Source organism: Trichosurus vulpecula, chromosome 1, assembly GCF_011100635.1.
Source record: "Trichosurus vulpecula isolate mTriVul1 chromosome 1, mTriVul1.pri, whole genome shotgun sequence".
NCBI lineage: Eukaryota > Metazoa > Chordata > Mammalia > Diprotodontia > Phalangeridae > Trichosurus > Trichosurus vulpecula.
In genome coordinates this window covers 82,028,266-82,056,177 of record NC_050573.1, presented here as the reverse complement: position 1 = coordinate 82,056,177, position 27,912 = coordinate 82,028,266, and the positions used below count along the sequence as shown (strand labels likewise).

The window sequence follows — 27,912 nt, the reverse complement described above, 5'->3', positions numbered from 1 at the left end:
TTCTTCTGCTTTTGTTGCTCCCTAACCTATTAGGGATGTTTGCAAGGTGAAAATGATGTAAATCTTGGGAGGCAGTGACCAGTGTCTCTCTAGAAGAGTATGAAGTTCAGCACAGTCTGACCTGAGCCCTGGATTTTGGAAAGCAGATTTTACAGGGTTTGGAGGAAAGACAGGTAAAGATCTCATGGAGGATCCTGCAGGGGAAGCCAGCTGAGAAAGTCAAATTAATTCTACTTTGTAATTGGTAACACAGCCCGGGAAGGATCTCAGCAATAAAATTCTGAAGACACAAAGGGAAACAATTTTGATGGAGGAAAAATAGGATTTGTGTGATGAGATTGATGTGAATGTACAGGAAATTCACCAGGTGATTTGGAGTTTAAATCTAGAGTTAGAAAATGGAAGTAGGGGCAGAAATCAAAATGAACACAGAAGAGTGGTGCCATACTAAGAGAAAAGGCAGGAGGGCTAAAGAAGCTTCCAAGGAAAGTTAAGGCTACACAGGGAGCTTTATTGAGGTTCTTTTGGAGATGTGCTGGAGGAGAGAGAAGTGCTTGCTTATGCAGAAAAGGAGGAAGATTAGTGATGATGGAGAGAAGGCAGAGCTGCTCAAAGCAGCTCGAGCAAAAATTGCTTGTTTTATCTGGTAAGGAGAGTGACCTTTGTTCACTCTTTGCACAGAGCAAAAATGGATAACAGAGAGCTGATACCCAAGATAAGAAAAAAGAGCTTAAGAAAGCAATGGATTAAAGGCACCTGGCCTAGATAAACTATGTGGCAGCCTTGGTTATTGAGCCACTGTTTGGTGATACTTGAAAGAACATAAGCATGATAGCTATGTACTGGAGACCTGAGAAAGGCAGTGTTCTGATTTTCAAAAAGGTGAAAATAGCATCTACAAATGAGAGCCTAGTGCTCTTGACTTTAGTAATCTGCTCTAGGATTTCCCAGAAATTAGAGATGATTCGGAAATATCTAGAACAGGAAGTAGAGATCCTAAAGAGCTGTCGCCATTCAGTAAAGAGCACATCCTGCCAGCCTAATCTTACTTCCTTTTTTTGTCAGTTATTCATTGAATTAGTAGATCGGTGGGATGCTATAGTTATAGTTTACCTAGATTTTAATTTTAGTGAAGCATTTGATCCAGTTTCTCATACCAACCTAGTGGAAAAGTTGGAGAAATGTGGGCAAGATGACATGTGCCCTGCCCCCCCATCCAATCATATTGTCAGTTCTGCTACCATGACATTTCTCTTATCTGGCCTTTATGTCATTCATGCTACAACCAGGTCCTCATCACTTTCTTGCCAGGATGGCAAGAATTGGTTTCTCCATCCAAGTCTTTCCCCTCTCTAATCTGTCTTCCATATAACTGCTAAAGGGATATTCTTAAAGGGTATGTGTGACCATATCACTCTCCTACTCAGGAAAATCTAGTTCCAGGGACTCTAAATGTGACTTTTTAAAATTAATAAATATATTTCAATATAATTGTATTTTGTGCATTTAAAAATATTTTGAAAAGATGCTTCTCTAGACTGCCAAAGCAGTTACTAGCACAAAAAGGTTACAACTCCTGCTCTAGTGGTTCCCTGATACATTATGGTCAAATATAGGCTCCTCTGCTTGGTATATAAATCCCTGCATGATTTGGCCCTAGCCTACCTTTTCAATCTGATTACACATTACTCCCCATCACTGTTGTTTGCTTCAGACAAACTGAATTCTTTGTTGTTTCTCTACATGCATGATATCATTTCTACTGCTTCTGTGCTTTTACCTGGAATGTCTTTCTTTCTAATTTCTGCGCCTGGAAACCCCTAGGCGCCCTTTAAGGTCTACCTCAAGTGCCACGTTAGTCCATCAGTTGTTAGTACCCTCCCCACCGTGAAATCACATTGTGTTTATTTTGTACACAGGGTATCCCCAAAGACTTAGTGCGCTTTTAAGTCATAGCTTAAAGCTGCACTGAGATTTTTTGGGACATTCTGTTATATATTTAATTTACTTACCTGTGAAGCGTGTCTTCCCATAGAAAGTAAGCTCCTTGAAGAAAGGAGCTGTCTCACTTACTTTGCATATACCAAGTACTTGAAGGAAGGAAGGAAAGAAGGAAGGAAGCAAGCATTTAATAAATGCTTACTATGTGCAAAACACTGTGCTAAGCCCTAGGGGTAAAAATAGAAAAGTAAGACAGTCCTTGCTCCCAAGAACACGTTCTAATGGGGGAGACAACACATGTTTTTAATAAATGCTTGCTTGATTGAATCGGTTAAATTGCCACATTCTAAAAGTAATATCATTAATAGTTTTATCAGTTTGGCAGGAGGCTTCCAGTGGGGTGCCTCAAGAATCTGTGTTTGCATCTATGCTTTTATGTTTATAAGATATGTAGATGATACAAAGGTGGGAAGAGTAGCTATCACATTGGATAACAGAGACATGATCCAAAAACATCTCAACAAGCCAAAACACAGAGCTAACAAAGTAGATGAAATTTATTAGAGTCCTAGGCTCAAAAATGATAAGAAGCATAATTCTACGCCAACTTTTCTGAAAAAGATTATGGAGTTTTAGTGGACTACAAGGTCAATAAGAGGTAAATGTAATTGACAGCCAAAAAAGTTAGTGTGGCCTTGGGAAGCATTAAGAGAAACCTAGTTTTCAGGATTGAGGAGGTAACCTCTATAGTCTCCCCTTATCAGGCCACATCTGAAATACAATGTTTAGTTCTAGGTACCACGTTTTAGAAAAGATTACTAGGCTAGAGAGAGTCCAGAGTAGGCAACCAGGATGGTGAAGGGCTTTGAGTCTATGCCATATGAGGATCAGTTAAAAGAACTGGAGATGTTTAACCTGGAGAAGAAAAGACTCTGGGGGCAAACGGGGTGGGGTGGGGGTGGGGCGGTGATAGCTATCTTTAGTTGAAGGGTTATCGTGTGGAAGAGGCAGAACCAGGAGCAATGGTTCAGATTTGCAAAGAGGCAAATTTAGGCTTAATATCAGGGAAAGTTTCCTAGTAGAGCTATCCTGACAGTGGAATGGGCTGCCTTAGAATATAGTGAGCTCCCTCGATGGATGCCTCCAAGTAAAGTCTGAATGACCACTTAGGTTTGTTGTAGTGGAGATTCCTCTTTAGATATGGGTTGGATTAGATGACTGCTGAGGTCCCTTCCAACTCTAAAATGCTCCGATTCTGGAATATTCTTCTTTTTACATGACTAACACCTTGTCCTTATAGTCTTTCCTATCTTGAATTCTATGACATTGCTCTCTTTCGGTTTACCTACTGCACAGTTGTTTCTCAGTCTTTTTGCTAAATCATCTTTCTTTGGTCCCCTAAATGTGGGCATTCCCAAGACTCTGTCCTGGACCTTCTTCTTCTATAGTCTCTTCTTTGTGATCTCTTTCATAAGCTTAATTATTTGCTCTGTGCAGACAACTTCCATATCTATATATTTAGCCTTAATCTCTTTCCTGAATTTCAATTCCTTATTGCCAACTACTAGCTGGATACCTCCACTTTGATGTCTTGTAGGCATCTCAAACTCAATATGTCTGATAAGAAGCTAATTTTATTTTCTCCTAATCCCATCCCTCCTCCAAACTTCCCTGTTTCTGTTGAGGATACTACCACCCTTCCAGTCATTCAAGTTCACAACTTTGGAGGCATCCTTCCTTCTCTCCCACTCCCCATAACATGTCTTGAATTAACCTTCTCTCTGTTCACATATCCTCTACCATAGTACAGGCCCTTATCGAATGCCCAGACTTTTAAAAGTCTTGTAATCAATCTCCCTACTTCTAGTTTTCCCCCTCTTTAATCCGTCTTTCACAGAGTTGTTAAATTGATATTCCTAAAATAGCGACGTGACCACATCACGTTGTTATATGAACATCTTCAGTGGCTCTCATTTCTGAATACAATACAATACAAAGTTTGGCATTTAAGGTGTTCCACCTTCCATAGTCTAGCGCTATCTCGCCTACTTTTCTAGTCTTATTTCATGTTATTTCCCTTCATACACTCTCTTTTCCAGTCAAAATGATCTGCTAACTTTTCTCCACACATAATATTCCACCCTTTGGCTCCTTGCCTTTGCAGAGGTGGTATCACATAGATTCCTTTCTTACCTTTATCTCTTGAAATTCCTAACTTCCTTAGGGACATAGTTCAGGTGCCACTTTGTACAGGAGAAATTTTCTGATTTCCGTGTTAGTGTTTTTTCCTTCTCAGAATTACATTTTTTATAGATTTTTGTGTATACTTATCTGTACATTTCCTTCCAATAGAGTGTAAGCTTCTAGAGGGTAGCTACTTTATTTTTTGTCTTTGTGTCTCCAGAGCCTAGCATAGGGCCTCTAGGTACTTAATAAATGTGTTGTTTTGAGTGGAATTGAATCTCAGAGTGGAGGCTCAAAGACCACTCGACAAGGGAAGGCTGAGAAGATTCATGTTTAGGTTTACTAGATTATTGGTGTCAAATTCAAATAGAAATAGATCGATGCTGGTACATATTGATGTAGAAAACTGTGAGATAACACTGTGTTATTGTGTTTTTATTTATTTTGCTAAACATTTTTTGATTACATTTAAGTCTAGTTAGGGTAGGAATCCTAGCCATGAATTTCATGTCTCTGTACTAGATGAGTTCTGAGATCCCTTCTGAACTTTTGGCTGAGGCATCTCCACAAAGGAGCACAGTCTTAAAGGTTGGGTAGAATTTAAATGGACAAGGATATGGTAGGAGGGCATTGCAGGGTGATAAGTGAGCAAATGCCTGGAAGCAGCATGTGCATGATGTCTAAGGATTACAAGTAATTCAGGTTGGCTTATGGATAGACTATAGAAAGGGACAGTTGAAGCTGTAGGAGTGATTGAGAGGAGAGACTGGTTGAGATAAGAGAAGACTAAACTTTGGGAAAAGGGAGAAGGGAATAAACATTGACATAGTGTCTGCTATGTGCCATGCAGGGTTTAAGTGCTTTACAAATATCTTCACAATAACCCTAAGGCAAACAGAGATGGAATGAATTGCCCAAGGTCACATAGCTAGGAAGTGTCTGAGGATGTATTTGAACTCAGGTCTTCCTGGCTCCCAGGCTTAGTGCTCTATTTACTGTGCCACCTAACTGCCTGTTCTTTAGAGGAAGTGAGTAGGAAGGGAAGGCAAGAGTAGTCAAAAAGGGAGGAAGAAGAACTAGGAGGATGCCATGCTTTGGAATAAGAAACTTCCAGAAGGGAGGAATTGTTCAGTAGTATCCAATATTATAGAGATGAAGACTTTTTTAAAAAGCTGTGGGAGTTGGCATTACTGATTGTCAAGAGCAGTTTTTCTGCTGTAGTTGGCTAGGAGCCATATTGCTAGGGTTTGAAAAGTGAGTGTCTTGTTTTATATTATAATGAAGCTTCTAACAACTCTTGATTCATTCCCACCTATAATCTAATTGGGAAGGAGAGAAAAAGAGGCATAGGGGTGTGTGTGTGTGTGTGTGTGTGTGTGTGTGTGTGTGTGTGTGTGTGTGTGTGTGATGGGGGAGGAAATTCAATGTTACAAAACACAGTCTCCTTACCTCCTTTGGCTGGGGACTTAGGCAAGATTTCTGGCAGGCTATGATGGCTTATGGCACTTTGGCCTCCATCTGCCATGAAGCTAGGAACTATGGATGCCCAGTGAAGAGGGTGTGGTTAGTATTAGGGCCTATGCAGTGTGACTTTGTGATGGTCTTATCAGGGGTAAGCAAAGGTCAGTTGTCCATTTTCCCCACTGTGTTTAATAAGTGCTTGAATAATTCCTCCTCTCTTCTCTGCCCTATCCCAGCTCCCTGACCCTGCAGCATGACCCTAGAAAGTTGAAGGTTTATGAATGGCTCCTTGGAGCATTTCAGCTTGGTTCCTCAGACGTGATAGTTTCTTCATTGCCTCTGGGAAAGGGTAACTTTCCCCTTAGTCTATCTGTCCAGTGTCTGTTAGGCGTCCCCATCTCAGTAAAGGCTTGTAATGTCCATTTCTTTGGAGTCAGCTGCCTATATTGAGCTGGAAGTCAGGCTTAGAGACCTACGAATTTTGTGGCTAGATTAGAGGAGTAGGTGAAAGTCTAGCCTCCTCTTAGGGCCTCCTAACCAGTTTCTGAGTTCTGAAGTTTTTTTCTGATCTGCTTACTTGGAAGACCATGTGCTATATCAAGCGAGATAATATTTGTAAAACACTTAGCAGAGTGCCTAGCATATAGTGGGTACTATATAAATGCTTATTCCCTTCCGCCTCCCCCTTTTCTTTCTCCCTTTTCTATATTTGAGGGTTGCTTTATGTTTCTGTCTGAGAAGCCTTAGGGTTTTTGCCTGAATCAGGTTGGAACAGTAGGAGGTACATTGGCACATTCTTTCATCTTCTGTTTCCTTTGCATCCTCAATACTGCTTAAGATGAGTAGTGAGGGTCTAGAACCCAAAACAGGCACAGGGTGGATATGAGTAGTCTTTTCTGTAAGTGCCTTTTCTCACTGAGTTTTGATCTGGATGAAAAAGATACAGCCTGAAGAGCCTGTATTAGCCCTGGTTGGTGAATTAAGGGAGAAGCTGGGATTTCAAGCTAGCACTTGAAATTAGCTTCCCAGCAGTGGAACTTGGGTCTGTGATGGTCCCCAGGCCCCTAGGTTTTTCTTGAGGAGCCCTTGTTATGGAACTGGTTTGCTCCCTGTTCTAAGGGATATAGGTTCCCTTTGGGGCTAAATGAAGAAAGAATCTGTTACTGAAGACATCAGTATTCTTTGAAGAACTTTTGCAGGCTGAGAAAAAGAGAACCTTAGAAAAAAAGAAAGAAAAAGAAAAAGAGAACCTTTCCAATGAGAGTGATAAACGTAGGGGTAGGTAGTCCTTGGGATCTTTTCTGGCCAGGAAGCAGAAAGGAACTAAATAATTTTTTAGCCTCTGTACCCCTCAAGTCAGGGCTTGGGGCTGTGGTTATAGAGAAGCTTCCCTTTGTCCTGGTTACCCTGCAGGGTGAGTGTACTGAAAGTGAATGGATGGGATAGCTGGGTCAACCTGGAGGCAAGATAAGAAAACTAAGGTTAAGTGTTAAGAAGAGCTGAACTGGGGATATTGACTGAAGATGGTGGACTAGGTCTATATTTGGATAGGGTAAGAGACTGGACCTGTGATTTCACTGGTATTGAAAACTCAAGTGAGGAAATTCCCTCTTCAAATGCAGGTCAGTATCTTCTTTGTAGTTTAGAGGAATCCCCAGGACAGTAATGAGAACAGTAAGGGATATTCATTGAGGAGAACAATGAGGGATGTATACCAGGGAGGTATACAGTGCCCTAACCCAGGAGGGAAGAGATGTGACTTCCTAGCTACTGATGTCAAGTCCCTTGGACCCATTTGTGTTGAAGGCTTATGTCCTTGTGTTAGCTGATGATCAGAGATACTGGCAAAAGTGGTAACTTGTCTTTCTCACTACAGTCCCTCTCATTTATCACCTTCCAGTGATACAATGAGGGGAGGTTTGGGTGGTAACCAAGGCCTCTACATCTTCCCCCCTCAGAATGACCAGGGGCCATGTGACTCTACAAGGCAGATACCAAATTTGCAAGACCTTCTGTTTGAGGTCTTGGCAGCTACCTACCTTACTAATTCTGCATTTCTCCATCTTCAGAATGGGATTACTAATTCTTCTTCACCCTAATATCAAAGCCACCAAGATGACCCTTTGGAGAAGAAAGTTGGAAATGAGAGGGTGTGGTAATGGTGATAAAATAGCATTTGGCAAAGGATATGAAAAAACAATTCTTAAAAGAAAAATTGCCAGGTATTCCCAACCACATGAAAGAGTGCTCCAAATAGCTAATAATAAGAGAAATGCAAATCAAAACAACTCTGAGGTTTCACCTCACACTCTGCAAATTAAAAAAGATGACAGAAAATGGCAATAATGTTGGAGGCTGAGGTTGTTGAATGATATGAATTGTTGGTAGAGTTGTGAAATGATACAACCATTTTGAAAAGCAATTTTGAACTATGTGTATAAAGTAACTAAAATGTCTATACTCTTTGAACCAGAGACTCTATTACAAGGCTTATACCCCAAGGAAGCCATTGTTAAGAAGAAAGTCCCCATATACACCAAAATATTCATAATAGTATTTTTTTAATGATAGCAAAACTGGAGAATGACTAAACAAATTGTACATGCATGTAATGGAATGTTACCATGCTATATGAAATGATGAATGTGATGAATACAGAGAAGCATGGAAAAATCTACATGAACTGATGCAGGGCATAGGTGGAGTCAAGAAAACCATATACACAGTGACTACAACGATGTAAATTGAAGGAATAACCACTTTCAAAATAAAGCAAAAGTGAATGTAGCAAAATTATAAAGATGAAGCATGACTCAAATGAAGAAATATGAGAGGACACTTCCAAACCACTTCTCTTTGTGGATGTGGGAGTTCACAGGTACTGCACATTGCATATGTTTTTGAACTTTTTCAGTGCATTGATTGGTTGTACTGATTTTTTTTTCCTTTCTCTTTTTTCTTTGTCTTTAAAAAGTAACTTTGTTGTATGGTATGGCTCTCTGTCAGCTGAGAAGGGTACTCAGGAAAACGATGATGTATAAAAAAAGCCAAAGTACATCAATAAAGAATTATAAAATAAAATAAATCTCATTTGGACAGGTGTTAAAATAACTAACAAGAATATGGAAAGGCCTCCACCCCTCTCTCACTGTGGTAAGAATATGAGTGGATAAAGGCTTTAGGAATTGTCTGTCTCCTCACCTGTGGGTAAATAAATATGCACATTGATACACTGTTGGAGGAGCTGTGAATTGGATGTGCTGTTCTGGAAAACAATTTGGAACTGTGCACAAAATGTTAATAAATTGTGTATACCCTTTGAGCATGAGGCCTAAAATCAAAGAAAGGAAAAAGACTCATATGTACAAAAATGTAGCAGCTTTTTTTGTGGCAGCAAAGAGCTAGAAACTTAAGGAAGTGCCTATCACTTGTGTATGTTTGTGTGGGGAAACGGTCGAACCAATCGTGGGATGTGAATGTAATAGAATACTATTTTGCTTTAAGAAATGAAGGGAATTGTTTTAGAGAAACCTGGGATGACTTGTATGAACTGATACAGAGTGAAGTGAGTAGAACAAGGAGAGCAGTGTATATGATAACAATGATGTAAAGACAAATGACTTTGAAAGACTTTATAACTCTAAGCAATTCAATAACTGACCATGATACCAGAGGACTGGTGATAAAGCATGTTACCCATCTCCTGACAGAAAGCTGATGAACTCAGGATATAGAATAAAATGTATAATTTTTAGACATGGAAGATGGACAATGTGGGAATTAGTTTTGCTGAGCTATAATTATTTGTTATGAGGGTTGGGGTGTTTGTTTTTTTCAATGGGGAGGAGATGGGAGGGAGAGAAAATAAAATTAATTGAAAAAAAGTGTTCCCTTTTAATCCTATGATGATGCTTCCTCTGTCTGTTTCTCTTTGCTTTTTGTTGATGTTATATGTGTGTATTTCAGGAGACAGGTTTGTGAAGAAATGGTGATTTTTCACAAGGGACAGTATTAACTTTCCTCTTTTATGGTCTGAAAATGAAAAGGTTGGAAAACCAGGCTTCCTCTCGGGAGATTATAGTACCAAATGGGCTTCAGAACATTTAGTCAACTGTCAGTTCCTCCCTTACACTTAGGTGAAAAACCAAACTGTTTGGGTTGCCTGGAGGACTCATGGCAACCCAGGCAAGATTACGGTTGCATTGTACTCTGATTACCCACCTTGGACTCTGGTTGTTCCTTTGTTCTTGGGTCAGTTTGTTCTGTCTTCATTTGTATAGGACTTACTTAGGGCATCATTTGGTTTTCATTCTAGTTCTTTTCTAGAGTCTGAATTTACTAAAGTGCAAGTCAAGGAATTGTGTCGAGATGGGTGGCATGTACCTTCTACCACTATGCCCAGTGCCTGACATCAGCCTCTATACACAGTGAGGGCTCACATGCTGAGAGTGGCCTGATTGACTCCCTTGCACCCTCTCCCATGACCCTTTTTAAAAAAAATTAATTCATTTATTTTTAGTTTTCAACATTCACTTTTGTAAGATTTTGAGTTCTAAATATTTCCCTCTAGCCAAGACGGCATGCAGTCTGATATAGGTTATATAATCATATTAAACATATTTCTACATTGGTCATGTTGTGGAAGAAGAATCAGAACAAAAGGGAAAAACCATGAGGAACTAAAAAAAAAAAAGAGAAAACAGTATGCTTCTATCTGCATTCAGACTCCATAGTTCTTTCTCTGGATGTGGATAGCATTTTCCATCCCATGATACTTTCACAAGTTTGAGAGGAGAACTCATTTTGGACTAGGGTATAGGACTTTCATTTAGGTCTCAGTTCCCTGCCTTTACTACGTATGTTGCTGACTTTTCACTAAAATGTCTTGTTTCCTATTCCTCCCTTTCGTATTCCTGCTCCCCCACCTGCCCCCCAAACCACCAGGTGCCACCGGTTGCAGGAATCATTGTTCAGCTCAGCTAGTGGATTTAGCAACTACCGAGGTATCCTGAACTGGTGTGTGGTGATGCTGGTAAGTGGCCCATTGTCTTCTAGACTCTGATTTTCCCTGCCAAGTCCCATGGTAGCATTGGTTGAATAAATTGGTTCTTGAAATCTTCTGTGTCTTGCCCTTCCTTCCAGCTGCTTAGTCTACATATGAGCCTCTATACGTGCCATCTTTGCTTCTTTGCTCTGTTCTCCTGTCCCTGGCTACATAGTGGGGTAAGGGAGGGTGGTGAACTTAATCTGGGCTTGTGTGTCTGTCCAGGCGGACTGCAAAGTCAGCAGGTAGAGGTTTGGGTCCTATACATCTTTAGGCCAGGCTTTGGGGTCATGTAGTCCTTAGGAAAGTGAGATATAGATGGTGATGCTGAGCTCCGTCTACCTTCAGAGCTTTGGTAGGGGGAAAGAGGGATAAAAAAATAGACCCCATCCTCAAGGAGTTCCCATCTGATGGAGTGTGAGTAAAATACAAGTAGAACAGACGCACCAAAAAGAGAATTTGTCAGCCGTGACCTAAGCTATGTACAGAGGTGTTGAGGTTCACTAAAATAGCTTTTGTTGGAAGAGATACATTGGGGCTAGAAGGAGCTCTTGACTGAAGCTGGATAGAGAAGGCTTTCTCACCTTGGCTTATGTTATTTCCTTTCTGCTGGGGCCTGCTATTCTGAATATCCACTTCTATACTTCCCTGGCTCGGGTGACCCTCAGGTTTGTTTATTGGTATGTGCCCATGATAGGCAGCAGTCTCACTTATGGGGCTGAGTGCTTGATGGGACACCTCCCTTTCTTTTTGTGTAGGGGAAGCTGTGGGCAAGGGGATGGCTTTGTGAGGAGCTGGACAGGAGAGCTTACTGACTACGTGCATACCTATAAATAGCTTGCTACAGCCCCAGAAAAACTGTCCGTATTGGCAGGTGCCCAGCCTAGAACTCTCTCCTGGCTATTCTGGATGACAAAGCCAAGTAAAGCTGGTCCCAGCCTGAGATAGGATAGGAAGGACTTTCCCCTATTCTTGTTCTTCCACAGATAGTGCAAGTTTGGCTAACCCAAAGGCAGCTTATGATGTTTTAAAGCCTAACAGTTAGCAAATGGTGAGAGGAGACTAGGCCAAGGTTCTCTGAGTATCCTGGCAAGAGTTATGTCTCCACCTCTTTTTTCCAAAGGAGTTTGGGACTTCTGGCCTGGCACTTGGCAGGCCTCCTAGTAGGCTGAGAGGGGAATGTTTTTGTCTGACTTTGAGTGGTGCTGGGTAGAGAAAATAGCATTCAAGGCTGGGTTAGGATGAAGTAGCTGAATCTTTAAGGACTGTCTCACTTGAATTGTGTATTTCTCTTTCACACTCCGTCTTATATCTTCTATTCTCCTTAGTCTTTATCAGTAGGATTGCTTTGACTGCTTAGGCATTTAGTATACAGGGCAGCCAACCCTTTACCCTCCCTACCCTTTGGGGGTAGTGGGGGCCTAGAATCAGGAAGCTTGGTTTTGGGGCCTGTTGGCAGGAAGATAATTGTAGCCTATGAATTGGAATCTGATTATCCTAGTCCTAGTTGTCATTAAAAAAAAAAACAACTTTTATTAAATGTTTGATTGTAGGTGACTCATACCCTGAAGTCCTGTGTGGAGAGGGGGACAGAACAACCAGTTAATGAATTACTACTTTGCAGGTTAGAAGTCATGCTGATCCCCAGGTCTGGGAGGGATGGGTGGGGCATATTAATCAGGATGAGGTACTCTAGGGCATAGGCTGTAGGCTGTATTCTTCCTCATTTAGGCTAATCCATGCTTTCATCAGCCCTTGCAAAGATTTATCAGCTTTGAATATCAACAACTTCTTTTCCCGCATCCAAGGTCTCAGTTGGAGAGACTTATTTTTTTTTTCTTCTGATAAATTAAGAGCTGATTTTTCCTACTCTGGCACAGGGCAAAAGAAGGGACTATGGTCCTTCCATTGCATTGTGGTTAGCTTTTTGAGAAGCTCTGGTTTCCTCCGAGTCCATCTTGTGCCATGATGAAAGGTTACCCATCTACCAGTTTATCATGTACACAGAGATGTGGAAGGGGGACCCAGGGTTCTCTCCTAACCATCTGAAATCGGTGTGGGGAAGTGGAGTGACACTCCAGAAGGGAGAATACCCTGGGCATCATTTGGCTTCGATTTTCTTTATTCCACATTACTGACAATAACCTGATGCTGATCCTTTTTTGATGAAAGGACCCTTCCTTTTTTTGTGCCTGTAGTGCTTGATTTTGTGCAGGTCTAAGATGAAATTCTGGAAAATGTCACTCAGGGGGGTTTTGAGCACTGGATCATCTAAAGTTTATAGAGGAAAAAGTAGAGCTAGGAACATGGGGTAGGAAAGGTGTGAGTGTTCTTTGGCTCAGAGCAGGTCTATTTATCTTAGCTCCTGTAGGACAACTAAAAATTAGAGTAAGCTAATGGGAGATTCCAGAGGAGCTTGAACCAGGGAAAGAAAGCTTCTTTCTGCTTGAGCCTGGCAGATGCAGGCCTGCCTGAGGCGGCTCCAAGACAAGGTAATAGCTGAACTTCACCTAGATACTGTGCAACAACCCTGGCAGCTGGCTAGTGGCTATGCCCCAGGCATGTGGCTCAGGACTCAGGAAAGAGTCAGTGGTGAAAGAGTGAAGTTCTGGCCTGTGTAACCTTGGACAAATCATTTTGTTTTTCTGTCGCTGTTTCCTCATCTGTCAAATAAGCACATTGGGTTGGACCAGTGCCTCTGAACCTTTCCAATTATGAATGTCCCATTTTAATGTCAAATTTCAGAGACTTCCCCGTGATGGTAGTTGTACCATACATTGATAAAATATTTGACTGACCATGGGCCGCTTGCAGTAAATGCAAGTAAAAGGACCATTGACCACCTCATGATTCTGAAGGGCTTTTCTAGTCTTCACAGCCTAAGATTTGAGATTCCTCCAAAATACTCTGGTGGAGATGTCCAGCAGACAGTTGATGAGGGACTAAAGTTGAAGAAAGAAATTAGGGCTCAATATATAGATTTGGGAGTTATTTGTATAAGGATAATAACAGAAAATAGGGAGAGAGTAAAGAAGAGGAGGGAGAGAAAGGAAGGAGAGAGATAAAGGAGAGGAAGGAGGGTAGAAGGGAGAGAGAGAAGGGAGAAGGTACGTATGGTGTTGAAGCATAGGAGATTCTATGATTGTTCAAAATAGTCATACTACTGAGGTGATTTAACATAAAAGACCAACTAAGCATTTGTCAAGCATTCCTTTGAGCATTATAATTTGCTTTAGTTCCCAGTCTCAAAAAGTGTGGTTTTTCGTATGGAGGAAAAACAAATGGAATTCAGTAGAGTGTGATAAGCAAAGGCAGGTAGTCCAAAGTGCTGTAGCGTGGGTTGGGCCATGCAGGAGGAGAGTCCTTCTAATGATATTTAATCCAAATAGCACCTGTATTATTGATGAGTTGAAATTTATGTAGTACTTTACGTGGTTTATATATATTATCTAATTTGAGCCACTTAAAGACCCTGTGTAGTACTGAAAATAGTTTTCCTGTTTTACATATGAAGAAACTGAGGCTCTGACAAATAAAGTAACGTGTCCCACAGTCACACAGCTAGTTGGTGTCTAAGGCAAGATTCAAATCCAGGTCTTCTCTTACTCTGAATTTCTCAGAATTTCTTGTTTCACTATATTGTACTATTCACAATGTCCATTGTAGATACTTAATAAGTGTTCATTGAATTGAATTTAGGCTAGGAGATCAGGAAAGCCTTCATAGGAATAAATATTTGAGTTGGGCTTTTAAAAGTTTCATCATTACTCATATTTATGATGTTTCCAAAGCCTATCACTTAGATATTGACAAATCAGTACTTCAGGGGAACAGATTGTAGGAAAGGTTTATTAAGTAACTGAAAGTGAACTCGTGTTCTTAGTGCTTAAGGAGAGGACTCAGTTGGCTGCCTGAAAATGTAGAAATGACTGTATCCAGACTGTTTCTTTGGTGGTCAGGCCTAGGCTTCCCAGAGATAAGGTGAAAGAGTCGGGCAGCATTTTTCCCTCTCACAAATGGGCAGGCAGATAGGGCTTCTAGGTTCAGTCTGTCAGGCAACTGTCAACCAGCTGTTCTCCCTCTTCATCACAGTGGCCTCCCTTCTCTGGGAGCAGAGCCATGTGCCTCCTGCCTTTAGAGGTCTCTGACCTCTTGATGGTCTGGAGCTCTCTAAGGACTTTCCTCTTGCTCCTTGCATTGTCAGACAGTGGGCCTCTCATTAGCAGATATAACCCTGACTGGAAGAGAACTGAGCAGTAAATCCAACTCAACAAACCTTTATGAAGCTTCTGTGTACAAGGCACACTACAAGGTACTGGTTATATGAGCATAAAACAAAAGCCTTTGCTCTCTAGGACCTTATGTTTTATTCTAAGGGAAGTGTGGCATATACACAGATAAAGATAAGGCCAGGTAGGGAGGGATGAAGAGATCTAGCAATGCCTCAGGAACATTTGAGGAGAGAAAGGGAGCAGGGCTTGATTGGAGGTAGGTGGGGTGGAGCTAGGGAAATCAGAAATGGCTGTAAGAAAGATGTGGCATTCAAACTCCACTCTGAAGGAAGATAAAAGATTGTCAAGAAACAGTCACTTCCAAGGAAGAACTGGTGCTTTGGCGTCTGGGATCTGCCTCTTGTGTGTTTTCCTTCAAGGTCTGTGCTAGGAAGAGGAGCAGGGCTAGCCTGGCAGAGCCCTGTTTAGGAGAGGAAACAGGCCTAGGCCAGGGGTCTTCTTTCCTTAAGGGTCCATGGCACTCACTGAGGCCTGGCCCAGTGGCAGGCACAAATGTTAGACATTAGGGTTGGGGAGGCAAGAATCATAGGAAAATCAGTCAGCCACCAGATGTTTATTGAAAGTTTATTGTGGGCCCAGCTTTGTCCCAGGCCCCTGCCTTTTTAGGAGTACAACTGGGGAGATGAGAATAATACAAGACAGTGGACAGTTAAGGCTCAGTGATGTGAGGCCAACTCTGAGGGCTAAGGAGGATGGAGGAAGGATAGTGCTCTGGGAGCTGGAGTGGTTTGGAGAAGCTTAACAAGTGAGGGGAAGGAGGGAAGCAGTGGTGCTAGAGATCTGAGGTGGGCTTTGAAAATTGGTGAAGGAAACTATTTTGGGTGTAATGATAGTAAAGAGATCTGCTGAGTTGGAATAGAAAAAGTGGGGTGTGTGTGTGTGTTGAGGAATAGTGGGTGATAGGAACTACTGTGTAGTGATCAGTTCACAGAAAGCCTTGAAAGGTGTATCCTGAGATTTGTAGTTGGAAGGGACCTTCGAGATCCTCAAGTCCAATCTGGGAAGAGGTATCTGAGACTTGGGGGGAGGGCAGGGGGAAGCAGCTTGTTCACGTCTACTTGGGCAATGAGGAACAGAGCCAGGAACCCTCAGGACTTCCTCAGACTCCAGGTCCTCGGCTCTTTCTCCTATACCAGGTGGCCTTAGATGCTTGATGAGTATCTGCGGAAGGCCCTTTTATTTAAGTCAGATACACAACTACTTCAGGAGGCAGGAGCAGTGGGAGTTTTCTAAGCTGGGGTGGGGATGTGATAGAAGTAGCACTTTTGGAAGGAGTGGGTCAGGCTGGTTTTTTTGGAAGAAAGGAAGGCAGTAGAGGCAGCTTAGGCTTGGAAGTAAGAAAGGCCTGTGACCCCAAAGCATCCTCTACCTGACTGTGCAGCCCAGTCAGGCTTCTCTTCACTGAACCCCATTATTAGCTCTTAGCTTCAAACTACCTTCTCTGCCATTTGTTCACTCCTTGTCTTTTCCTTTGTCTTCTCCTTCCTGCCCTCTCTCTCTTTTTTCTTGTTCACTTTCAAACCTTTATGCCATTCACTCTGTTCCTTCTCCATCACCCAGCATTCTCTAAACCTTACAGCTCCATTCACTTCACCAAGGATTTGTTGGATACATGTAGACTGACCAACCACCCCTTTCAGTTCCCCTACCCTCCAGTAAGCCTGGAGTTTCAGAATAACCCACAGCTCTTTAGGGTTCCCCAGAGAGCCTCAAAGTAGGCCAGAGAGCACTGGCTGGAATGACTCAAATGGCCATTTGGCATGGTCCAGCTTCCCGACCAAAGGGACTTGACAGGCATGGGTTACAATAGCACTATCACCGGCCTGGCAGCAGCCCATCCCACTTTAGCCTCCCAATCCAGATGGCAACTCACTGTTCCACCCTTTGTCAAAGCCCCAAGGAAGGCAAGAAGTAGCAAGGCCCTATGCTTACAAAGGTCAAGATACACTCCGATCAGTTCTTAGGAGTTAGCAGAATTTGGACCCTAGAGGCAGTAGGAAAAGGAGATTGTTAGACTTAGCTGTTGGTGGTGCCTTCTCTGTTCCCTGGGCTTGGGAGAGGGACAGCATCCAGACCAGGACCCAAGCAGACAGAAGAAGCAGCTGCAAACTATGTTGGCAAACCCCATAGGGAGAGATGGAGAAGAGAATCAGCCCTGGTCTTTGCTGAAGCTTGGGTTTGAGAGTCTGTGACTCTAGGGCCCCCTAGGGGTGGGGGCCGACTCTTCATTTTCCAGACCATTGCTCCTCAGTGGCAGCACAGTTCACCTCCTGAGATCCTCCCTAAGGTTAGGGTTACAGGGAGTTATTTATCATGCCCTCTTTCCTCTTGGAAGGCCTTATGCACATCAGTCTCAATATTTGGTGGGGAAAATGGCTTTGACTTGCCTTGGATTTGTGGGGAGAAGCAGCACGGGATGGCCTGAGCCTCTGAATTAGATTCAGTCCATGGATTGGAACCTTAGCCTGGATAATAATGATAGCTGTCATTTATAATAGAGCCTATACGGGCCAGGCACTGTGCTAAACTTGCTACAAGTATTATCTTAATTAGATCCTCACTACAACCCTGGGGGCAGGTGCTATTATTATCCCCATTTTACAGTTTAGAAAACTGAGGTAAACAGAGGTTAAATGACTTGCCCAAGACCCCATGGTTAGTGTCCGAGGCTGGGTATTTTCCTAACTCCAGGCATAATGCATTATCCAGTGTGCTGCCTAGGTGCCTCTCTCAGTCCAGGCTTCTCTGGGAGGTGCTGAGCTTGGTGGGTGGTTAAGTGGGTGGCTAGATGAGGAAAATGCACCTGGGGGGCTTGGGGCTGAGGAGGCAGTCTGTTCAGCCCCTCTCTTCTTCTCTTGCAGATCTTGAGCAATGCTAGATTATTTTTGGAAAACATCATCAAGTGAGTGCTTTTCATTGTGGCCTTCCCTGCACCCCTAACTGGAGAGGGGCGAAGGGGCATCCCAGCTCTTACTCCTTTTCCCCTCATTCCTTCTCCCTTCCCTTCTCCCTGTGTCAGGGCCCTTAACCCCACCTGCTTGGCCTAAACTTGCTGGATACATGAGGCTGGATGCCAGTGCCCCCTTGTGGCAACAAGGCTTTATTGCAGCTCGGGTTTCAGCTTATTGATGCTGAAGTCCAGAGGTCCCCACCCCAGTGCCCTAGCCCCCAATGCCCTAGGTTCCTACCCTCAGGTACGGCATTCTAGTGGACCCAATCCAGGTGGTGTCGTTGTTCCTGAAGGATCCCTACAGCTGGCCCTCCTTGTGCCTCATTATAGGTGAGCCTGAGTTGGGTGATATGATCTATGGAGCGGGGAGGAAGGGCAGTCTTGGTATAGGACCCTGAAGGCCAGGCCTCTAGGAAAGATTGGAGTAGATAGGCTCAGTCCCTCCCTCTCAGGGCATTCATGATGAAGCTTCAGTAATTTCCATGGTTATTCCATTTCTCTTTTCAGTAGCCAATGGGTTTGCATTAGCTGCCTTCCAAGTGGAGAAACGTCTGGCTGTGGTGAGTCTCTCTCCTCATTCCTGTTGCGTACGCATACCCCAGTCTGTTGTGTCTGGGGATAGGGTGGGGTATTCCGTTTTTCTTCCCAAAGCATATCCATCTTCCTTTCTGTTAGACATTTTTCCTTTCCAGAGGCTCCATCAGAGCATACCTCTTATTGGGCCCTTGTTACCAAAAGCTCTAGCTGTGTCTCCTTTCTGCTTAGCTCCTTCTATCAACCCTCTTTCTGCTTAGCTAACCAGATCAGGAACCTCCCCCTTGGGTTTTTCTCTCCATTGTTGTGTAATCTTGGATGGCTATTTTAGTCATTTATCAAACTAGCCTACCCCTGGCATTCTCTAAGCATTTACTGTTTGCCAATCAGGGGGAAAGCCCTGTAGATATTAAAGTTTAGGTATCATAGAATTTGGACCTCCTGTGTACTGCGTTGGGCCTGTTAACTCCCCTTTCTAAATAAGCCTGTGAATGCACCCTTCACATTTTCCATACATCTTCCTGCCCAGTTTGCCTACCTGTTTGGGTATAGTTCTTGTTCTTCCCCTATTACTAAGAGGGAGCAGGAGTAGAACACCCCCTGTATCTCATCTCTTTAGCAAGAAGGTGCCAGTTTGGGTGGTAGTTTGGAATACCCAAAATTATTTACATTGGCAGTGAGGACAGTGCCACTCCCAACCCATGTCTTTCTCAATACCTCCTTTCTTCCATTTGTTCTTCAGTCTTCATTCTATTTCAAATACTCATCAACTTAGTCTTAGTGTTTCATACCCTACTAGTATCTCAGGTTCCGTCTTTCCCCAAATATGTGCTGTCTTCCCTCTATAAACGCACATTTGTCAGTCTGTTCCTTCCTACATAGGAAGCCTCTAGGGAGCTCCAAATCTAATGGTTCATAGGTAGGGCAGGAAACATACTATGGGAAAAGTTTAACGTTTCTTTGGAATCACAAAAAAAGGACTGATTTTTCCCCTGAGGTCTAGGGGAGGGGAGATAATCAAGGAGGATGTATGGGGGCCATGAGACCTGGGCAGGGCTTTGAGGCTGGATCCAGGAAAGCGTTAGTACAGGCACAGACAATGTTGTGAACAAGGGTGTGGTGGTAGCAAGCCAAGGAACTTGTTGGAGGAATAGGAAGAAGGATTGTGGGGGCACAGTCATTGCTTTTAAATATCTGAAGAGTTAAGACAGTGACAGTTGAAACTTGTTCTGTGTGACCCTAGAGCAGACGTAGGAATGATACGTAGACTATGTTTGTTCTGAGATTCTCTGTAGTCCTATAGTTCTGTGATGAGCTCAGTTTGGCAGGATTGTAGGAAAGCAGCTTATAGAGTCTTGATTCTTTAGCTAAGGAGTTTAGAATTTCTTCAGTAGGTAGCCAAAGCCACTGAAGATTTTTTTTTTTAAAGCAAAGGAGAAACAATTAACGTCAATACTTTAGCAAGGTGGCTTTGGCAGCCTGTGTAGGATGAATTGAAGGGAGAAGATACTAGAGGTAGGGAGACCAGTTAGGAGGTTGTTTTAGTTGAGGGGAAAGATTTTAGGCCTAGACTAGGGCACTGGCTGTATGAGTGAAGGGTATCTTCTGTTCCAGAGAACAGAATTATAGAATTTGAGAGTTGGTAGGGATCTTAGCGTCCCCTAATTCCAACTTCCACATGAAAGAAATCCTGGCTGGAACACACCCGACAAGTACTTGTCCAGCCTCCTCTTGAAGACCTTCAAGCAGGGGGGAATCCCCCATCTCTTGAAGCAGCCCATTCCAATTTCAGATAGCTCTAATTGTTAAGAATTTTTTTCTGACATCAAACCTAGATTTGCCTCTCTGCAATGTCTACCCATTATTCCAGGTTCAGCTCTCTGGGGCCAAACAAAACAAACCTAATTCCCTCCTCTAGGGGGCAGTCTTCAAGTATTGAAGACAGTTATCATATCGCCCTAGGTCCTTCCACTGACCCTCATGAGACTCAAATCCCTTCCCTACCCTGGCTGCCCTCTCCTAGATAGTCTTTAGCTTATCAGCACCCTTCTTAAACTGTTGTGCTAAAAACTGGACCCAGTTCTCCAGATGAAATCTGACCAGGCTGAGTATAGTGGGATTTTTCATCTTACTCTTCCTGGAAGCCATGGCCCTCTTCATGCAGCCCGGGATTGCATTAGCTTTTATGGTTGCCATATCACACTGCCAGTTCACACTGAGCTTGAAGTCTGATAAAATCCGCAGATCTTTTCCAGAATAATCCATGCCTCCCCATCTTGTACTTAGGGAGCTGCTTTTCTGTACCCAAGTATAAGACTTAAGATCCCTGTTGAATTCTACATTCTGAATTAATAGATTGTAGCTCCAATAATCTGTCATGAGACTTCTTAACCTAGGGTTTGGTAATTTCTTTTGTTGTTGTTTATATTTTGATAATTGTTTTTCAATATAATTAGTTTTTTTTGTAGTTTTATGTATTTTACTTTATTCATTTAAAACATTATTCTAAGAAGGGATCCCATAAGCTTTACCAGGCTGCCCAAGGAATCCATGACACAAAAAAGATTAAGAACCTCTGCTCTAACCTGTCAAAGTACTTTTGGATCCTGTCTCTGTCAGGCACTATTAGCTCTCCCTCTCAGCTTCGTATCGTTTGCAAATTTGATGAACGTGTCATCCATACTTTTATCTACGTCAGTGATAAAAATGTTAAACAGTGCAGAGCCAAGTAAAGATCCCTGGGGTACTCCGTGAAAGACCACCTGCTATGCTGACATTGAAGCATTAACAATTACTCTTTGAGTCTGGCCATCCAACCAGTTCTGATTCTTGTATCAACAGCAGGAGTATTAAGGGGAAAATGAATCACAACGAAGGTTTTTTTTAAATAACATTTTATTTTTTTCCCAATTATGTGTAGAAACAATTTTTAACATTCATTTTTAAAAATTTTGAGTTCCAGATTCTGTCTCTCCCTGCTCCCTCCCCATTCCCTGAGACAGTAAGCAACTTGATATAGGCTATACATGTGCAATCATGCAAAACATTTCCATATTATTCATATTGTGAAAGAAAACACATACAAAAAAACCCATTAAAAAATAAGGTGAAAGAAGTGTGTGCTTCAATCTGCATTCAGACTCCTTCAGTTACTTCTCTGGAGGTGAATAGCATTTTTCATCATGAGTCCTTCAGAATTGTCTTAGATCATTGTAATGCTGAGAATAGCTAAGTCATTCACAGCCCTTCATTGAACAGGATTGCTGTTACTGTGTACAGTGTTCTTCTGGTTCTGCTCACTTCACTCTGTATCAGTTCATGTAAGCGTGATGGAGGTTTTGAGAATGATGGTGCCACGAACAGATAATGAAGTTAGTGACAGAAGCAAGTTTTGAGAGGGAAGGGAAGATGAGGGAGGCCAGTGTGGATGTTCAGCAGACAGTTAAAGATGCAGGATTAGAGCTCAGAAGAAGAGTAAGGGCTAGAGGTATACATTTAAGGGACCATCTGCATAGATGTGATAATTGAAGCCCTGAGAATAAATGAGGTCCTAGGAGGAAATGTATTAGGGAAAAGAAAACTTAGAACAAAACTCAGGGGATGATCATATTTAGGGGCAACAACAGGGAGAATAGGAGAACTTCGAGATAGTGTCAAGAGAACCAGAAGAGTTTGACTCCATTTTTCCTTCCAGGGCACCATCACAGAGCGGGTAGGGCTGCTTCTATACATGGCCAACCTGCTCACCATACTCTGCTTCCCCGCAGCTGTGGTCTTTATGGTCAAATCTATTACACCAGGTAGGTCCCTGCCCATACATTTCACTCTTTTATTTCCTGGGCCTTACACTCTACCCTCCAGGCCCTGGATTTTTGTCTCCTATCCAGCTACCTTTGCCCCTGGGTTTCTAAACTGGGACAGTTCTTCTGGTAGATTTCCTTGTCTCCCCAAAGTGGAGATGGACGGACATTATTGGAGGATAGAGTTGGGAGCCTTTCCTGAGCCTTGCTTGATCCCTGCCATACTTCTTGCCCTCTATCTAGAGTTGAAGAAAGGCTTCTTTCCTAGTGGGGCAAGGACCAGGTAAGCTAGGACTCTTTTCTTCTCTTCCAACAGTGGGCTCAGTGTTTGCTCTGGGTGTCTACACTGTTCTCTTCCTCAAGATGGTCTCCTACTACCATGTCAACCTGTGGTGCAGGCAGTACAGGGCCAAGAGCCAAGCAGGTGAGGAGGTTGGGGGTTAGCAAAGTAGGACCAGAAAAGCCCTGTCTCCCAGCCTTGCTGATGCCTTTGGGGTCAAGGTCATCAAACCTCCCCTACGTTTCTCATAATGATCCTCATTGGGATTGCAGCCTCCGGGACCAAAAAAGCCAATGGGGATGTGGTGTCCAATGGGGTGAAGTACCCTGCCAATTTGACCTATCGAGGTAAGCAGGAAAGCTTGAGAGGAGGAGGGGGTAGGTTGGAGGACCTCTTTTCCCTACCCCTTGAGCCTCTGAAAAAAGATGGGGCTAAGCCATATAGGTGGGGCTGTACTTTGGGGGTGGTGAGGGTCTAGTATTAGTGCCTATCTCCTTTCCTCCCCTTTACAGATCTGTACTACTTCCTGTTTGCCCCCACTCTGTGCTATGAGCTCAACTTTCCTCGATCCCCCCGGATCCGTAAACGCTTCCTGTTACGCAGGCTCTTTGAGATGGTAAGGGAGGGACCCTTTGGTTTGATAAGGGCCCTTGAGGTACAGAATTGTGCCATCTCCTTTTCTCATCCCCTTTGTCTCTTTTTTCTCTAGCTCTTCTTCACTCAGCTACTGGTGGGGCTCATCCAGCAGGTAGGGAAGGGAGATGGGGTTTGGAGCTGAAGGGGTTCTCTCATAGGATCTCTTAGGGGCTGATGGCTATAAAATTCTTCCCCTTCTTTCAGTGGATGGTCCCCACCATTCAGAACTCCATGAAGCCATTCAAGGTGAGGGAAACTTGGGGATATCTGGTATATGTGTAGGAGGGAAAGCAGAAGTCTCTGGCTGAGAGTGGTGAGGTTTAGTGGATGGGGAGATGGGAATTTCTGCTTCTATTAGTTGAGGGAGGGGACAAGAATTTCTGTTTGGGTGGTTCTGTGAGGGAGGTGGCAGTGAGGGATGTTATTCTCCCTGCCCCCCAATATGCTGAAGAGGTTGATCCCTGTCATCCCTAGGATATGGACTATTCCCGTATCATAGAGCGACTTTTGAAGTTGGCAGTAAGTGTTATGTGGCCTTAGGGGGTAGTGAGGGAGCAAGCAGGTTGTGGGATCAGAGAGCTCTTCATTCACTGCAGCCCCTTCCTCCTCAGGTACCTAACCACTTTATCTGGCTCATTTTTTTCTACTGGTTTTTCCACTCCTGCCTCAATACTGTGGCTGAACTCTTGCAGTTTGGTGACCGAGAGTTTTACAGAGACTGGTGGTAAGTGTTCAGAGGTTGGAGTTGGGGGCTGGGGGTTGCTCCTCAGGGAGTGGCACCTGACAATGCTGTGCCTCCACAGGAACTCAGAGTCAGTCACTTACTTTTGGCAGAACTGGAATATTCCTGTACACAAATGGTGCCTCAGGTGGGGATCAGGGGGCAGGTTTGGGGGAGGTTTTTTCTCTGGGCTCTACATATGGGAGGACAGGGTAGTGGGCAAAACAGTTTTGTTTTGTCTTTGGGCTGTACCTGAGATCCAGGGAATAACTCTGTTTTTCTCCTCCTTGACAGACATTTCTACAAGCCAGTGATGAAGATGGGGGTCCATAAGTGGATGGCTAAGACTGGTGTGTTCCTGGCTTCAGCCTTCTTTCATGAGGTTAGTTTACTCAGAAGAGACATAGAAAGGAATGGGGACACTCTGGGACTCAAAACATGTTTCGTGACCAGAGTCATGCTCCTTCAGCCTTGTGGGAAGGGATTTCAGAGCTGACCTATAATCCATTTCCTTACCTCGCTTCCACCTAGTACCTCGTGAGTGTCCCCCTCAGGATGTTCCGGCCTTGGGCCTTCACTGGCATGATGGCACAGGTGAGATGCCCTAAAAATTTCCATCATTTACTGCCATGGCTTCTTCCCCAAATCCCCTCCTACCTCTCATGCTCTCCCTCAGCCCCTCCTTTGATCTCTCCTTTCATGCCCTGATCTGTAGCACCCAGTCCTTGTGTTCTGGGGTCCAGGATAGAATTGACCTATTCCATGTGTCCCCAGATCCCTCTAGCCTGGGTCGTGGGCCGATTCCTTCGGGGCAACTATGGCAATGCAGCAGTGTGGTTGTCTTTGATCATCGGGCAGCCTGTGGCTGTGCTTATGTATGTCCATGACTACTACGTGCTCAACTATGAGGCCCAGCCGACCCCGTAAGCCCCAGATATGGCCTTGTGTTGGGGAAGCCGGACTTCTACTCCAGGAACATTAAGGGACAGGGCAGGGTGATCCCTGCTCCAACAGCTGAATTGCAGCTATCTCCATGGCACTTTATGAAAGACTTGTCCTTTGTCTAAGGGCTTTGATTCTACTGGTTCTGTCCTAATTGATTGGGAGTGCAGAAGTTCTCTCGTGCCTCTCGGGTTTGCCCCCTTGGGGTTCTTGTCCCCTCTTCCCCACCCCTATTTCATCCCTATGAAAGGGGGAAATAGCCATCCTGTTCCTGTAGGGTGTGTCACCTTATCTACTGTTTCCTACCCTAGGGCATTTGTCCATGTGGGGGAGGGAATAGAGCAGTCTTGGCCCTGTGGGTTTGGTTTCTCCTGCCTCCCTTCCTCTTTTAGTATGAGGATGTTGTCCTCCTGGGATTTCTGTCCTCCCCCAGTTCTCATTTCCCCACTGACCTCAGAATGTGTGGGCCTTGAATGGCTCTGTCCCCAGCCCAGGGAGGAGGGATTGGAGTCTTCTTCCTGGGACTGGTGCTGATAGTGACTTTTTAATGATTCTGCCCATGTGACCAAGTCTGTCATTAAAGCAATGTCCAAAGTAACTCCAGCTTAATTGAATCTTCAGTGGAGAAAGAAAGGGGAGGGGAGGGGCTGGAGGCAAACGCATATGGGGATGGTGCAGTAGAAGGGGAACAGGAGAGTGGGTTGGTGGGGAGTTGGATATGTGGCCTGACTAGCTTTCTCTCCACCTTTACCTGTGTGAGCGCTTCTGCTCAAGGTACGTGGCGCTAATTTCCCCTCTGAGGGCCAGTTTTGCCTTTGTTCCAGGCTAACAGAGATTAATTGGTGGGAGAAAAAGCAGTGAGCACTAAAGAGCCAACTGGGCTTCATCAAGAAAAGGACATTTCCTTTTTTTGACCGGGCTATTGATTGATCAGAGAAATACTGTAAAAATAGTACATGTAACAGTCTCTTGTGTTATTTTTGTAGAAGATGGTGAGATGTGGGCTAAATGATTTTCCAGTTAGATTTGAAAGTGGTTGAATGATCTGATTCAGAATAGTAATTAATGAGTAGATGTCAGTGAGAGAGGGGGAAAGAGAGAGAAGAGAGTCCTTTCTCTAGAGTTTCCCAGAAATCTGGCCTTGCCTTTTATCAATGACCAGGATAAAAGCTTAGGTGGCATGCTGATCAGATTGACAGATGATGGGGAAGCTAGGAGAGCAAACTCTTTGAATCACAGGCTCTTCAAAAGATCAAGTAGAACAACAGGTTCAGTCTAATGTGAAATTAAATTGGGATGAAATGTCAAGTCCTATATTTGGGTTCAAACAACTGTCCATGTGAAAAAGATCTGGGATTTATTTATGAGAACATACGGAATTTTCTATAGAATATGACTGGGTCATGCAGTATAACAAAAAGAGCTAATTCAATTTTAGCCTATATTAATACTAGCATATTGTCAAGAAGAAGAGAGGTGATGATTCCAGTGTTCTCTGCCCCAGTCAGACTACATCTGGATGATGATATTCCACTCTGGGCACTAAATTTTGGGAAGTGTGTGCACAGGAGGGTGACCAGAATGGAGAAGACATCTTTACAAAGACTGGTTCAAGTCACCAGGGATGGAGATGGGGAGATGTGATGACTGATTTTGGAGCTGGCATTCAGAAGAAGGAGCCCATTGTTCTGACTGGCTTCACAGGGCAGAACTAAAAGGAATGGATGGAAATACCACAAGGAAAATTTTCCCAATTGTTGAAGAGCTGCCCCAAAATAGAATGGGTGGCCTCTGAGATGTCTCAGAACTGTCACTGCCTAGTGGGTCTAAATATATAGGTATGTTATATCCCCCAAATATGATCTATTATTAGCCTGACCCCAAAATCACAGAATCTCAGAACTGGAAGGGACCTTGGAGGAACTGTAATCCACTTGGTATCTGAACTAGAATGTGCTGTATAAGCTCATTGACTTCTAGCCTCCATTTAGGGAAGAGGGACCCACTACCTCCCAAGGTAGCGCATTCCACTGATTATCAGGAAGTTTTCCCTTACAGTAAGCTGAAACCACCTTCTGTACAACTTCCAAGATGGCCAGCCTCACAATTGCTGCATCTACCTGAATATTTCTCCCATGCCAAAGCCCTGAATCCTATTAATAGTCTGATATTTCCATGGGTCTTTCTACCCCATCCTGGCCCCACCTAGAAAATGACAGCAGAAAATCCTGACTCTTATAAAATACTCCCAGATAGAGCCATGGCTTTGTGTAATTCCTACTGGAAGTTGGAGGAAGAAAAGAGAGAGGCCTTCTGACTTGGCTGGCTCCCAGGGTTCCCTAACCTTAATCCTTGAGGAGGAGGGAATAAATGTCACCATTTTGCCTAGAGATGATAGGACTGAACTGTATTTTCAGAGGAAGAAACTTCCTTAGTGAGGGGGAGGAAATTGTTCAAGATTAGGGATGAAGCTAAGAGTAGAACTTTACTCGAGAGAGGGCCTGCAGAGACATTCATCCATTAGAGTTCCCAGGCAGTTTTAACTAAAAAAAATCTGGAGTCTCGGAATACTATAGTTTCTGGAGTCTGGTGTCTAACACAAGGGATCTCTAAATAGTAGAGAGCATATAGAGAAGGGGATTCACCAGAGATCTCAACCAGAGGGTTGACAACAGTTCTTCCTAGAGAAGCCCAGAGATTTGGACGTGTGCTGACTCTGGGTTCGTTTTTGCTATCCTTAGTTGTGTCTTATGCCCTGCCATTTGAGTCTGAGGCTAAGAACCTGGTGTCAGTCAGTTCATTCTGGCCCTGGGGAAACTCTTGCACCAAGGATTTATTGATCTAGATGCTCTGCCTAGCCAGAACTCCCTATGACCACCCTTCTTTCTTATACTCTTAGTTCTCCAGAATGTAGGGTAGCATGCTGTGGCTTGTCATAGATCTATTCTGTTTGACTCAATGGCAGAATTAGGAGTAATTAGGGTGGGGAAGGGCAGGGAAGAAGGTAAAATTTAGGCTTCACGTAAGGAAAAACTTCGTAATTTGTTTAGCTGCCCAAACGAAGGCATTTATGTAGGGCCTTAAAGTTTGCAAATTACATGTGTGGTATCTTCATGTTTGGTTAGAC

General features: G+C 43.5%; 1 protein-coding gene across 1 annotated transcript in view; it reads left to right on the top strand.

Annotated features, from left to right (window-relative positions):
* DGAT1 (diacylglycerol O-acyltransferase 1) overlaps positions 1–25,383 on the top strand; it is a 29,480-nt gene extending 4,097 nt beyond the window's left edge. Inside the window, exons 2-17 of the mRNA XM_036764676.1 lie at positions 10,531–10,618; positions 17,784–17,824; positions 18,117–18,202; positions 18,380–18,432; positions 22,101–22,206; positions 22,523–22,630; positions 22,759–22,833; positions 22,999–23,102; positions 23,196–23,234; positions 23,327–23,368; positions 23,597–23,641; positions 23,734–23,846; positions 23,926–23,991; positions 24,138–24,225; positions 24,375–24,437; positions 24,618–25,383. Coding sequence (XP_036620571.1) covers positions 10,531–10,618; positions 17,784–17,824; positions 18,117–18,202; positions 18,380–18,432; positions 22,101–22,206; positions 22,523–22,630; positions 22,759–22,833; positions 22,999–23,102; positions 23,196–23,234; positions 23,327–23,368; positions 23,597–23,641; positions 23,734–23,846; positions 23,926–23,991; positions 24,138–24,225; positions 24,375–24,437; positions 24,618–24,770 — 1,270 coding nt within the window. The 3' untranslated portion in view covers positions 24,771–25,383. The remainder of the gene's footprint in view (positions 1–10,530; positions 10,619–17,783; positions 17,825–18,116; positions 18,203–18,379; positions 18,433–22,100; positions 22,207–22,522; positions 22,631–22,758; positions 22,834–22,998; positions 23,103–23,195; positions 23,235–23,326; positions 23,369–23,596; positions 23,642–23,733; positions 23,847–23,925; positions 23,992–24,137; positions 24,226–24,374; positions 24,438–24,617) is intronic.
* Positions 25,384–27,912: the final 2,529 nt, after the last annotated feature.